We start from the raw sequence: 13,939 nt of genomic DNA, 5'->3' as shown, positions 1-13,939 counted from the left end.
TAATCCAGAGCAGAGGCCAAGGTACAGGATGGCAGACAGGCTCAAGGTCAGGCAAAGGTCAAAAACCAGGAGGATGTGGAGAAGAGAGACTAGGGAACAACAGGAGCTGAGACAAAATGCAGGTAGACTTGAACAAACAAGATGAACTGGCAACAGAGACAGAAAACGCAAGTATAAATACACAGGGGATAATGGGGAAGATGGGCGACACCTGGTGGGGGGTGGAGACGAGCACAAGGACAGGTGAAACAGATCAGGGCGTGACATGGGCACCTCAGGGGTTTGTGATATTTGGCCAATATACCACACCTCCTCTAGCTTCATTGCTTAAATAAATGTACATAACTATAGATAAATCCAACAGGAGAATTTGAGTGATAAAAGTGGGGGCAGAGGATCTCAATCCCCCCCCAGCTGCAGAGACGCTATAGGAATAGAGAATAGAGCAGAACAGGATTTCCATCAACATAAATTGATATTTTACTCTGCTCCAAAACCCCTCAGACAAAACAACACACAAACACAGCACTTGAGAGGAGCAGGGTCAGCTTCGGTGCCTTGCTCAACAGCACAAAGGTAATGAATGATTTCTGAAGTCGGGGAACTTAAAAACCAGCAGTGTATATTATACAGTATGAATGATCAATTGTATATGCTACCTAGAGGGTGTGTGTGTGAGTATAGAGGTGCCCCCCACCTCCACCTGGGCTGTTAGCGCTGGAGGGACCAGCATGGCCACTGGGTCCCCCCTCCTCCACCAGGGCTGTTAGAGCTGCAGGGACCAGCATGGCCACTGAGCCTCCCACCTCCACCTGGGCTGTTAGAGCTGCAGGGACCAGCATGGGCACTGGGTCCCCCTCCACCTGCACCTGGGTTGTTAGAGCTGCAGGGACCAGCATGGCCACTGAGCCTCCCACCTCCACCTGGGCTGTTAGAGCTGCAGGGACCAGCATGGGCACTGGGTCCCCCTCCACCTGCACCTGGGCTGTTAGAGCTGCAGGGACCAGCATGGCCACTGGGTCCCCCCTCCTCCACCTGGGCTGTTAGAGCTGCAGGGACCTGCATGGCCACTGGGTCCCCCTCCTCCACCTGGGCTTTGAGATCTGCAGGGACCAGAATGGACACTGTTTCCCCCCTCCTCCACCTGGGCTGTTAGAGCTGCAGGGACCAGCATGGCCACTGGGTCCCCCCTCCTCCACCTGGGCTGTTAGAGCTGCAGGGACCAGCATGGCCACTGGGTTCCCCCTCCTCCACCTGGGCTGTTAGAGCTGCAGGGACCAGCATGGCCACTGGGTCCCCCCTCCTCCATGCTGCTGGGGCCCTGTCTGGGTTAGGAGGTCATAGGCCACGAGCACGTTGCTGCTGAAGGCAGATCTGGATACAGACACACGTGTATGTAGACATGCACAGGGACACATGGAAGCACACAAACACAGGACAAGAGCATTGTGTGTTTTCATTGTGAGATAAAATGAGAACATAGAGCTGATGCATTATATGAGTTCCACATCCCTCATTGTCCTAGTTCCATAGCAACTGGCCTGCCTCATCAGGAACTGAAAGTAGACTACTACCCTTTGCCTCATTCTTTTGAAATATTAATATTAAGCAATAATATGTTTGAATATAAATAAAATAAAAATGTGTATTTGTTTAACCTTTATTTAACTAGGCAAGTCAGTTAAGAACACATTCTTATTTACAATGACGGCCTACCAAAAGGCAAAAGGCCTCCTACGGGGATGGGGGCTGGGATTAAAAATAAAATAAAAATATAGGACAGAACACACATCACAACAAGACAGATCACACTACATAAAGTGAGACCTAAGATCACAACATAGCATGGCAGCAACACATGACAACACAGCATGGTAGCAACACAAAAGGACAACAACATGGTAGCAATACAACATGGCAGCAGCACAACATGGTAGCAGCACAAAACAGGGTACAAACATTGTTGGGCACAGACAACAGCACAAAGGGCAAGAATATGAACTTGCTGCACTTCCCCTGGTCTCACTCAGTAACTTTCCATATACAAAGTTCCTATTCACCCTTCATTGACCCCTAACATAAACTCAGCAAAAAAAGAAATGTCCTCCCACTGTCAACTGTGTTTATTTTCAGCAAGCTTAACATGTGTAAATATTTGTATGAACATAAGATTCAACAACTGAGACATAAACTGAACAAGTCCCACAGACATGTGACTAACATAAATTGAATAATGTGTCCCTGAACAAAGGGGAGGTCAAAATCAAAAGTAACAGTCAGTATCTGGTGTGGCCACTAGCTGCATTAAGTACTGCAGTGCATCTCCTCCTCGTGGACTGCACCAGATTTGCCAGTTCTTGCTGTGAGATGTTACCCCACTATTTCACGAAGGCACCTACAAGTTCCCAGACATTTCTGGGGGGAATGGCCATAGCCCTCACCCTCCGATCCAACAGGTCCCAGACGTGCTCCATGGAATTGAGATCCGGGCTCTGGCCATGGTAGAACACTGACATTCCTCACAAATTCGACCATCACCCCTGGTGAGACAAAACCGCGACTCGTCAGTGAAGAGCACTTTTTCCTGTCTGGTCCAGCAACGGTGGGTTTGTGCCCATAGGCAATGTTGTTGCCGGTGATGTCCGGTGAAGACCTGCCTTACAACAGGCCTACAAGCCCTCAGTCCAGCCTCTCTCAGCCTATTGTGGACAGTCTGAGCACTGATGGAGGAATTGTGCGTTCCTGGTGTAACTCGGGCAGTTGTTGTTGCCATCCTGTATCTGTCCCGCAGGTGTGATGTTCGGATGTACTGATCCTGTGCAGGTGTTGTTACATGTGGTCTGCCACTGCGAGGACAATCAGCTGTCCGTCCTGTCTCCTTGTAGTGCTGTCTTAGGCGTCTCACAGTACAGACATTGCAATTTATTGCCCTGGCCACATCTGCAGTCCTCAAGGCTCCTTGCAGCATCCCTAAGGCACGTTCACGCAGATGAGCAGGGACCCTGGGCATGTTTCTTTTGGTGTTTTTCAGAGTCAATAGAAAGGCCTCTTTAGTGTCCTAAGTTTTCATAACTGTGACCATAATTGCCTACCGTCTGTAAGCTGTTAGTGTCTTAATGACCGTTCCACAGGTGCATGTTCATTAATCGTTTATGGTTAATTGAACAAGCATGGGAAACAGTGTTTAAACCCTTGACAATGAAGATCTGTGAAGTTATTTGGATTTTTACAAATTATCTTTGAAAGACAGGGTCCTGAAAAAGGGATGTTTCTTTTTTTGCTGAGTTTACATTTCTTATACATTTAAAGTAATCAATACGTTCTAATATGATGACAGGAATAAGTGTACTTCAAGCCAGAATAGAAAAGTGGATGTTTCTCATCTTCATAATTGAATTGATGTCAGTGGAGTCATGTTTGTAACTTACACTATGTTTGACAGCCACAACTCAGGATAGTCAGACAGGGCAGACTACCTCTATCATTCAACAGGTAAGGCCCAACAACAATATGACCTCAAACACCTTATTAATGAAGCAGTACAACTGATTTGTGAAAGAAAATGCATTAGTCGTACACATCAGACCATGTTTATGGTAGCAATGTAGCAATGACCTATGTTATTAATTGATCTAATGTAAAACAATTCATTAAACTGAGAAATGACATGACCATAATCAGCAGAGTACCTTGTGAGCCACAACTCTGCATGCCTTGTATAATGTTATAACTGCATTACAACAAATGCTTTAGAAATGAGTTGATTGCTTTGTACTCTCTTTGATTGAGCCTCTATAGTAGCTCTATAACTAATATATCTGAATCTACAGTCCGTCTAATCACCCCTTTTTATTCAGACGGCAACAAGAGGAGGTATCAGATTAAGAGAAAAATAGTTGAGGACAACACAGCCGTGACAGCTGCCATTGTTCAACTTCACGAGCATCAGGCAGAGTTTAGGCTCCCCACAGTGGATGAGCTGCTCAACACTGACAACTTTGTGTGGCCATGGGAGAGACTTGGCACCAGTATATGATTGCAGAAGGTATCTATTGTGAATATTTACCTTCAGCGTAGGCTGCAATCATTGCTGTTGTTCTGTTATATACCTCTGTGAGTTTACATCTCACAGGCAACAGCCATCTCAAAAAGGCGATCTTCGACAGACTGATGATGGTGAACAGACTGCAGGAGGAAGAGAGGATCCTGGTGCAGGAGATGAAAAGTTACTGGGGTAGCCTACAAAGACCAACAGAACCCTAGAGGCACTCTCCCTACAAGCTGCAAGATCAGAGTAAGTTGAGGTTTATACAATTTTTGGACTGAACTTTTGGTCTTGCTTTACAAATACCCTCCATACTCTTTTGTGTAGTGGAATTGTAAATAATGTATTGCTATACATATGACTTTTAGGCAATGCAGTGGAGTTGTCAGAGGGAGTGAGGAATTGTCACGAATCCCGCTTCCTGAGTCTGTGTTTGCCTGTGTTTCTGTCCTGGAGTGTGTTTCCGGTGTCCTGGAACGCACCCTGTCTGGTTGCCGGGCGAATTAGCTTGTTGGGAGATCGATGTTCACCCGCACCTGTATCCCATCAGTAATCTGCACACCTGTCCTGATCATCACCTCTCCCCTTCAAAAGCTCTGACCTGACATCCATTCCCTGCCGGATCGTTAGCCATGAACAGTATGTTGTGCCATAGTATCAGCCTCAAGTTGGATAGAATTTGTTTTGTTGTTTTTTACGTATTGCTTGCCTTAAACTTACCTCCGTTTGTTCTGTCTTCAGTTACTCACTCGGATCATTTACCCCATTCCCGCCTGGTCGTTGGAGGATTCCGCTACCCCATTGGATCCACCTATTTACTCCCATCAACTCACCACCGCTGCCCGCTACGCCACCTGGATATATCTACCCATTCACATTCACTTGTAAATAAATACTCACCTTCTTCCTACTCTCCTTGTCCTGGTCTGCTTCTGGGTTCGATTTTGAAAAAACGTGACAGGAATGGCCTTCTCTGCCACCTGACGAGAAGATTGAGTGAACTGACATAATACCAAGACAACACCTACCACAAGCTGATTTTGATGACTGATGTAGATGAAAACTCAGATGAAGATAGAAGTCCTATTGCTGAGAGCTCAGATGACGACTGCTATGCTTTCTGAAATCATACACCGCCCCTGCCTCTTTCTCTCGGTCTCGCTCTCTCCCGCAGGAGAGGGAGAAAACCACCAACATCTCCCTCGGGAGCAGCCTGCCACCATCTCCCTCGGGAGCAGCCTGGTCTCCTGACGTTGACCCCTGGCCTTCTGAACCGATCCAGGGAAATGTAATTTGCCTGTTGATGCACTAGTAGAGAAGGAATGTCTAATTTCAGCACATTTGAGGCCATGTTTCCTCACCTCCTCCGTTTCTTCCGGTCTTAGAATATGGCGACATCATCAGCAACTCAGAATGGCTGGTTATGACACAGCCCGCGATCGAACCCGGGTCGACGCCTCAAGCACTGCGATGCAGTGCCTTAGACCACTGCACCACTCGGGAGGGCACAACATCACCTTTCTAATATGTCACTTGCCAAATCTAACAGTAGCCTATCACTCGTTTTTATGTTTGTCTTAAAAATCAGTTAACGGTGCATCAATGAAAAATGCACTGTTGCCCAACCCATATAATTCAGCAGTGCACTGTACACACCATCATTTCAAATGGTAGGACATAGAGGCTCTTTCCATGTGTCCTATTGAAGCTTACTGGCTGATGAAGGACAATAATGTATTATGCCTATTTACAGCAGCATATGAATTAACAGTTGTTTTACCAGAGTTCATTGATGTCAATTGATAGATTCATGGCATTAAAAGAATATAGAATTTTACAGTATAGTTCAAACGTTAGCCTACTATGATAGGCACCTGGCACAACACTGATTGATATCGGTTAAATGTTATGAGCAGTGAGCCTATCTATTAGTTATGAGCAGTGGATTGGTCTGAACTGTTGCCTAGGTTTTAACTTAGATGATTTGTGTATATAATCCTTTATGACCATATGCACCTCTGATTAATTATGATTGACTATGCGCAAAAGTAAATGGAATTGTTTTCGCACCCACCATGCATGTGGGCACTCAAGTCTGTTTGACCAGGCGAGTTTCAGATCAAAACGTTGTCAAAAAGCAGTGAAGTGGGAGCATAAACAGTGTGTGGGCCTTCCTGTTCTTTTCAAGTATTCTTTATTAGCCTAGCACCTACGTTTAAGGACCACAACATTTCCTATAGACGGTATATGCCCACGCCATTGTTGTTGGGGTACGCCCACACCATTACAAAACACAGAAACGCTGCTTTTAACATGCTTCATTTAAAAAAATGGGAAGAAAATCTATTTCACTCATATTGTTATTAATTATAGAACATATTTCAAAGAATTCTGAGAACACTGGATAAGTTACTTTAAGTGTCTCTTTGTCTTTAGCACACATTCATTCAACAAGTTGGCATTTGCACAATCAAAATAACAGGAAGCATGGGCGACATAAGACATCGTCAGCAGTGCAATAATTATACGGACAGACAAAGTAGGCCTACTAAACAACAACAAGTAGACAGACAAAAACAACCATACGGCCACTGTAAAGTCTACAAAAAATAACTATAGTAGATCGAACAAAAATGACCAGCTACAGATTCTGATTCATACATGATGTTTGGAGACGTGGAGACTTGTGCCCTGAAATGAGTTTAACAGGCGCTCGTGTCTGTGTCAATCATATTCTGAAAATTGTCAATATCGGTTAAGATACTTGTTTTGTCCCGAGTACTCGGCACACCCCTAATGTTGACTGAAGAAACTTTACAAAAATCATGTGATCAAAGGTCATGCCGTTTTTGATAAAGTCGCTGCGGTTGCTTCTCACAAACTGCACCATGCAGACATCACTTGCATTATGGGAGGCACAATTTGTCAACCAATCATTAGGGTGTTTTTGATTGGCCACATTCGCATGGATCTAACTTTTCTGTGATTTCTAAAGCTACAGGGGATACAAAATGAAAGTGATGTTTGAGACCTCTCTCTAACCAATTAATTGTACACATGTTATGTTTTCAGTTTGTCAGTGTATGACATGGGGGTATATAGTTCATTTCAACATTTTTATAGAAAAACCTTTAAACAATAGCAGCTATGTTGATCTGAGCCGTGTGGTTGGAAAACCACTACAGTGTACAACATTCGGCTGTCAAATTGGCACCTCCCCCGACATCAAATTCAATTTGCAGAGTGGCATTGTTAGGTTTAACACTCGAACACACAACGAGTATCTCAAGTTGAAGGCCGATCGGGGTATTGCAGGCTGCTGGTAGAAACTAAATTATTTTTATAATTCTGTGTGTGATTTTAAAATACAATTGGTTCAAGGATATACGTCTGGTATAATAGAAGCAATTATTGATACCATAATTGAGGAGAATGGCGCCAGAGGGGATGGCTGCTGTTTCACGGGCTCCTAACCAATTGTGCTATTTTTAACATAATGTTGATGCAACCGCCTTAGTACTGAAAATAGTTTCTGGATATCAGAACAGTGATTACACATGTCGAACTGGACGAACATTTTTAATTTAATTAGTCTGAGGCAAAGGATATAATGTTGCTCCCAAACAAGGCCCAAATCCCCCTCATTTTTCCTTCTTTTCATGTAGAAAAGGGAATACAGGAGAGCAGATCAGGTTGCCTTGTGAGAATTTATTGGCAAGTAGGTAACCCGCCTCTACCATCTGTTCTATTGGCCAACGTGCAATCACTGGAAAATAAACTGGATAAGCTCCGTTCAAGACTATCCTACCAACGGGATGTTAAAAAGTGTAATATCTTATGTTTCACTGAGTCGTGGCTGAATGACGACATGGATACAGTTGGCAAGGTTTTCTGTGCATCGGCAGGACAGAACAGCTACATCCGGTAAGACGAGGGGCGGGGGTGTGTCTATTTGTCAATAACAGCTGATGGGCGATATTTAATATTACGGTAGTCTCAAGGTATTGCTCACCTGAGGTAGAGTACGTCATGATAAGCTGTAGACCACACTATCTACCAAGAAAGTTTTTGTATATTTTTCGTAGCCATCTCTTTACCACAATAAACCGACACTGGCACCAAGACTGCACTCAACAAGCTGTATAAGGCCATAAGGCGCTCCAAGTGGCCGGGGACTTTAATGCAGGCAAACTTAAATCCGTTTTACCTCATTTCCACCAGCATTTCATTTGTGCAACCAGAGACAAAATAAAACTAGACCACCTTTACTCCACACACAGATATGCATACAAAGCTCTCCCTCACCCTCCATTTGGCAAATCTGACTATAATTATATCCTCCTGATTCCTGCTTACAAGAAAAAACTAAAGCAGGAAGTATCAGTGACTCGCTCAATACAGAATTGGCCAGATGACACGGATGCTACACTACAGGACTGTTTTGCTAGCACAGACTGGAATATGTTCCGGAATTCATCCAATGGCATTGAGTATACCACCTCAGTCCCCGGCTAAAATCAATAAGTGCCTCAACCAGAAGCCATGGGTTACAGGCAACATCTGCACCGAGCTAAAGGGTAGAGCTGCTGCTTTCAAGGGACTCTACCCAGACATTTATAACAAAAATCCTGCTATACCCTCAGACGGACCATCAAACAGGCAAAGCATCAATATATCAATATATCAATAAATATTGGACTACAATTGAATCCTACTACACCGGCTCTGACACTTGGATGTGGCAGGGCTTCCAAACTATTAAGGACTAACTGGCAAGTGACTTCACTGACATTTTTAACCTCTCCCTGACCGAGTCTGTATTACCTACATGTTTCAAGCAGACCACCACAGTCTCTGAGCCCAAAAAAATTGAAGGTAACCAGCCTAAATGACTACCGCCCCAAAGCACTCACATCAGTAACCATGAAGTGTTTTGAAAGGCTGGTCATGGCTCACCGTCATCCCGGAAACCCTAGACCCACTCCAATTCGCATACCGCCGCAACAGATCCACAGATGACGCGCTCCACACTGCCCTTTCCCACCAGGACAAAAGGAAGAACTATGTGAGAATGCTATTCATTGACTACAGCTCAGTGTTCAACATAATAGTGCCCACAAAGCTCATCATTAAGCTAAAGACCCTGGGACTAAACACCTCCCTCTGCAACTGGATCCTGAACTTCCTGATGGACCGCCCCCAGGTGGTAAGGGTATGAAACAACACATCTTCCACACTGATCCTCAACACGGGTGCCTCTCAGGGGTGCGTGCTTAGTCCCCACCTGTACTCCCTGTTCACCCACGACGTGGCCAAGCACAACTCCAACACCATCATTAAGTTTAATGATGACAATGGTGGTAGGCTTGATCACCGACAACGATGAGTCAGCCTATTGGGAGGAGGTCGGAGACCTGGCAGTGTGGTGCCAGGACAACAACCTCTCCCTCAAAATAAGCAAGACAAAAGGAGATGATAGTGGACTACAAGAAAAGGAGGGTCGAACACGCCCCCATTCACATCAATGTGGCTGTAGTGGAGCGGGTCGAGAGTTAAGTTCCTTGGTGTCCATATTACCAACAAACTACCATGGTCCAAACATACCAAGAAAGTCTTGAAGATGGCATGACAAAGCCTATTCCCCCTCAGGAGACCAAAAAGATTTGACATGGGTCCCCAGAGCCTCAAAAAGTTCTACAGCTGCACCATCGAGAGCATCCGGACCAGTTGCAACACCGCCTGGTATGGCAACTGCTCGGCATCCGACCGTAAGTCCCTACAGAGGGTAGTGCGTATGGCCCAGCACATCACTGGGGCTAAGCTTCCTGCCATCCAGGACCTATATACTTGGCAGTGTCAGAGGAAGGCCCAAAAAATTGTCAAAGAGCCCAGTCAGTCAAGTCATAGACTGTTCTCTCTGCTACCGCAGGCAAGCAGTACCTTAGTGCCAAGTCTAGGTCCAATATGCTCCTTAACAGCTTCTTACCCTAAGCCATAAGACTGCTGAACAATTAATCAAAATGGCCACACGGACTATTTACATTGACACACCCCCACTTTGTTTTTACACTGCTCATACTCAGTTTATTATCTATGCATAGTCACTTTACCCCTACCTACATGTACAAATTACCTTGACTAACTTGTACCCCTGCACATTGTACCTATACCCCCTGTATATAGCCTCATTGTTATTTTGTGTTATATTAAACTATTTTTTACTTTAGTTTATTTAGTAAATATTTTCTTATAACTGCATTGTTGGTTAAGAGCTTGTAAGTAAGCATTTCACGGTAAGATCTACACCTGTTGTATTTGGTGCATGTGATAAATAAAATTTGCTTAGATTTGATTACCTTCATTTCTGGATACAACAGTCTGCAGTACCCTGGTCGGCCTTTAACTTCATGGCACCAATGAAATGGGGGCAGTCGTTCTCCCCTGCAACAAAAGTATTAAACTGTCAAGAGGAGTAAAACAAGGTTGTCCACTATCGGCATATCTATTTATTATGGCCATTGAAATGTTAGCTATTAAAATCAGAGCCAACAATAATATCAAGGGGTTAGAAATCAAGGGCTTAAAATCAAAGGTGTCATTGTATGCTGATGATTCATGCTTTCTTTTAGATCCCCAATTTGGATCCCTAAACAGCCTGAGGATCTAGATACTTTTTCTAACCAAATTATGTTGCAGACAATTACATTGATGGAATCTACAACCTGCACTATTAAAAGCTGATCTACCCCCATTTTTTTTTTTACAAAAACATGAATGAAAAACAAATAAGTTAACAAAAATAGTTAAGATTTTGCTACCATGGGAAAGGAAAATAACTTTATTTGTGGGAAAAATCATCCTGATGAACTCTTTAGTCATATCCCAGTTTACCTATTTGCTTATGGTATTGCCTACACCTAGCAACCTGTTTTTTAAAATTATATTAGCAAAAAATATGACATTTTATATGGAACGGCAAGCCAGACAAAATAAAACGGGCCCATTTATATAATCAATTTGAAGGGAAGAAATTAAAATATTAAAGCATTAAACATCTCACTAAATGCAGTGATATACAAGTTATATTTAATTCCATACTGGTTCTGTAGCAGATTAGTAAGAATGTGTCACCCCATGTTCAAGAATGTCCTTTTCCCTTTATTCAGATTACAACCTCACTTTTGTTTTTTCAAAAATGAAATCTCCAAAATATCTTTCTTTTTTAAAACAAGCCATAGAAAGTAGTTGAAATTTCAGTTTAATCCACCAGAAAAGACAGAACAAATAACACAACAAATATTGTGGTTAAAGTGAAATATACTAAATTGTTTAAAAAATATATAATCGTTGTAAATGATAAATAGGACTGGTGGAGTTGTCCAGGTAGACCCATTAGACCCATTGTAGCAGCAATCGACTCTGACATCCAACATTTCTAAATTTGTGGATTACCACATTAAACCGATGGTTGAGAATCTCCCATTTTATGTCAAAGACACTAGTCACATGAGCTCATTGATAGAGGGTTTAGGAAGGTTACCAGAGGGCACCCTGCTGGCCACTTTTGATGTGGAGAGCTTGTACACTAACATCCGGAGGAGGCTAGTGGGAACTCGTTGGCTTGCAGGCGCTGCAACATTTCCTTCAGCAGAGAGACTCTACCCCTGCTCCATCCAATGATTGCATCTTACAACTTACTGAACTGGTATTATCCCATAACTACTTTGTCTTTGAGTCAGACTTTTCCCTTCAAATTCAGGGTGTAGCCATGGGCTCCCCTTTTACCCCAACTATGCAAACCTGTATGTGGGACAATTTGAAGAAGCATTCCTTTATAAAACAGAGACACACCCCTTACTTGATAAAATACTTCTATGGAAGAGATACATAGATGATGTCTTTGTGCTCTGGGAAGGAAGTCAGTAGGAACTAAATGAATTCCAAACTCTACTAAACGAGAGCTTTGAATATCTCATTCACCATGCAGACTGATAAGAGAAAAATAAACTACCTGGATTTATGGATTATCAAAGAGAATGATGCATTACACAGACTTGCACACAAAGCCCACAGATCGCAATACCTTGCTATGTGCGCATAGTATGCATCCCCTTCCCCTCAAGAATGGTCTACTATATTGCCAGTTATGCAGAGTTAAACTAATCTGTGGCCACCAGTCAGATTTTGAAAGCAATGCTAAAAGAATGACAGATAAATTCAAAATGAGAGGCTACAAGGACAAAACTCTTGATGCTTCTCCTGTCCTATTCGGTGTCCTGTGTGAATCTAAGTGTGCGTTCTCTAATTCTCTCCTTCTCTCTTTCTTTCTCTCTCTCGGAGGACCTGAGCCCTAGGACCTGAGCTCCAGGACTACCTGACATGATGACTCTTGCTGTCCCCAGTCCACCTGGCCATGCTGCTGCTCTAGTTTCAACTTCCACCTGACTGTGCTGCTGCTCCAGTTTCAACTGTTCTGCCTTATTATTATTCGACCATGCTGGTCATTTATGAACATTTGAACATCTTGGCCATGTTCTGTTATAATCTCCACCCGGCACAGCCAGAAGAAGACTGGCCACCCCACATAGCCTGGTTCCTCTCTAGGTTTCTTCCTAGGTTTTGGCCTTTCTAGGGAGTTTTTCCTAGCCACCGTGCTTCTACACCTGCATTGCTTGCTGTTTGGGGTTTTAGGCTGGGTTTCTGTACAGCACTTTGAGATATCAGCTGATGTACGAAGGGCTATATAAATAAATTTGATTTGATTTGATGCTGCAATGATGAAAATATCTAAAAAACCAAGAGGAATTACAAAAAACTCAACCAAAGAAGAAAAACAACGCATCCATCTTTTGCACTAAGTACACCAAGGGTTCGGAGAAAATGAAAGGAATCCTGAAAAAGCACGGGATATTCTGCAATCTGACAAAAAACTGCACACCTCTTCAAGAAACCCCCACTGGTGGTCTATAAGCATGGTCACAATATTGGAGCTAGTTTCGTGAGATCTGACATGCCCTCTGAGCCCACCAAATGGGAACTACAAATGTGGCTCATGCACACAGTGCAATAGCACTATAAAAAAGTATTTCTTCAGACACCCACATGCAGATCAAAAGATCCCTGTTAGGGGTATCATCTCATGCAAGACCAAGAGAATAATCTCTCTCATCACCTGTTCATGTGGAAAAGCCTACGTAGGACAAACGAAAAGACAATTAAAACAACACATAGCTGAACACCGCAGCTCAATCAGGTGTAAGAACATTGACTATCCAGTAGCAGCTCATTCTGTTGAAGGTAACCATCCAATCTCCTCCCTCAAATACACAGGCATTGAGCATGTTGCTCTACCAAGGAGAGGAGGTAACATCGAGATCCTACTACTACAAAGGGAGGCTTACTAGATATCCTATCTAAAAACATTGACCCCTACTGGTCTGAATATTGACTTTGATCTCAGGCCCTTATGGACAAATTTTCCTTCATGAACAAGTCTTGTGAATTGAACAAATATTTTTTCAGCTCATTATCGTACACCTAATATGTTCCCCCTGTTGATGCCCATTATATATTAAGGTCGAACGAAAAGATTACATGTAACAAAAATGAAATTGAATGAAATAAAAATGCATGTTGATGCTAATATGTACAATATTCTATTATGTTTCTATATGATAATAGTGTAATATATTTAATATGCCATATAGTATTTTGTAACCGTTTCACTAGTTCATTTGAATTGACTTAATCATTATGACACCTCCCACTATTGTCATTGGTTACACTAATTGCACTGTTTGTCTACCTGGTTCAAGTATTCATGAAATTACCCTGAGGAAGGCACAGTGATGCCGAAACGTTGATAAATACCCATTAAATTGCTGGGAGTTTATA

General features: G+C 43.1%; 1 protein-coding gene across 2 annotated transcripts; it reads right to left on the bottom strand.

The window, feature by feature from the left end:
• Positions 1–412: 412 nt before the first annotated feature.
• On the bottom strand, positions 413–10,486 carry LOC112244866. Of its 2 annotated transcripts, none has more exons than XR_006079905.1 (2): positions 4,067–4,522; positions 413–1,374 (listed from the first exon to the last, which is right to left on the bottom strand). XR_006079905.1 is itself a non-coding variant. In XM_024412705.2 (2 exons), the coding sequence occupies exon 2, from the start codon at positions 1,008–1,010 to the stop codon at positions 660–662; it is 351 nt and encodes a 116-aa protein (XP_024268473.2). In that variant the 5' UTR covers positions 1,011–1,374; positions 10,402–10,486; the 3' UTR covers positions 413–659. The 2 variants fall into 2 exon arrangements, 1 of the variants encoding a protein (XP_024268473.2); XM_024412705.2 differs by lacking the exon at positions 4,067–4,522 and adding an exon at positions 10,402–10,486.
• Positions 10,487–13,939: the final 3,453 nt, after the last annotated feature.

Source organism: Oncorhynchus tshawytscha, linkage group LG02, assembly GCF_018296145.1.
Source record: "Oncorhynchus tshawytscha isolate Ot180627B linkage group LG02, Otsh_v2.0, whole genome shotgun sequence".
NCBI lineage: Eukaryota > Metazoa > Chordata > Actinopteri > Salmoniformes > Salmonidae > Oncorhynchus > Oncorhynchus tshawytscha.
The sequence above is the reverse complement of the archived record's forward strand: the minus strand, read 5'-3'. Positions and strand labels throughout refer to the sequence as shown.

Bases quoted from the DNA above. Each gene is read 5' to 3' on its own strand.
- LOC112244866 (XM_024412705.2), bottom strand. From the start codon at position 1,010: ATGCTGGTCCCTGCAGCTCTAACAGCCCAGGTGCAGGTGGAGGGGGAC.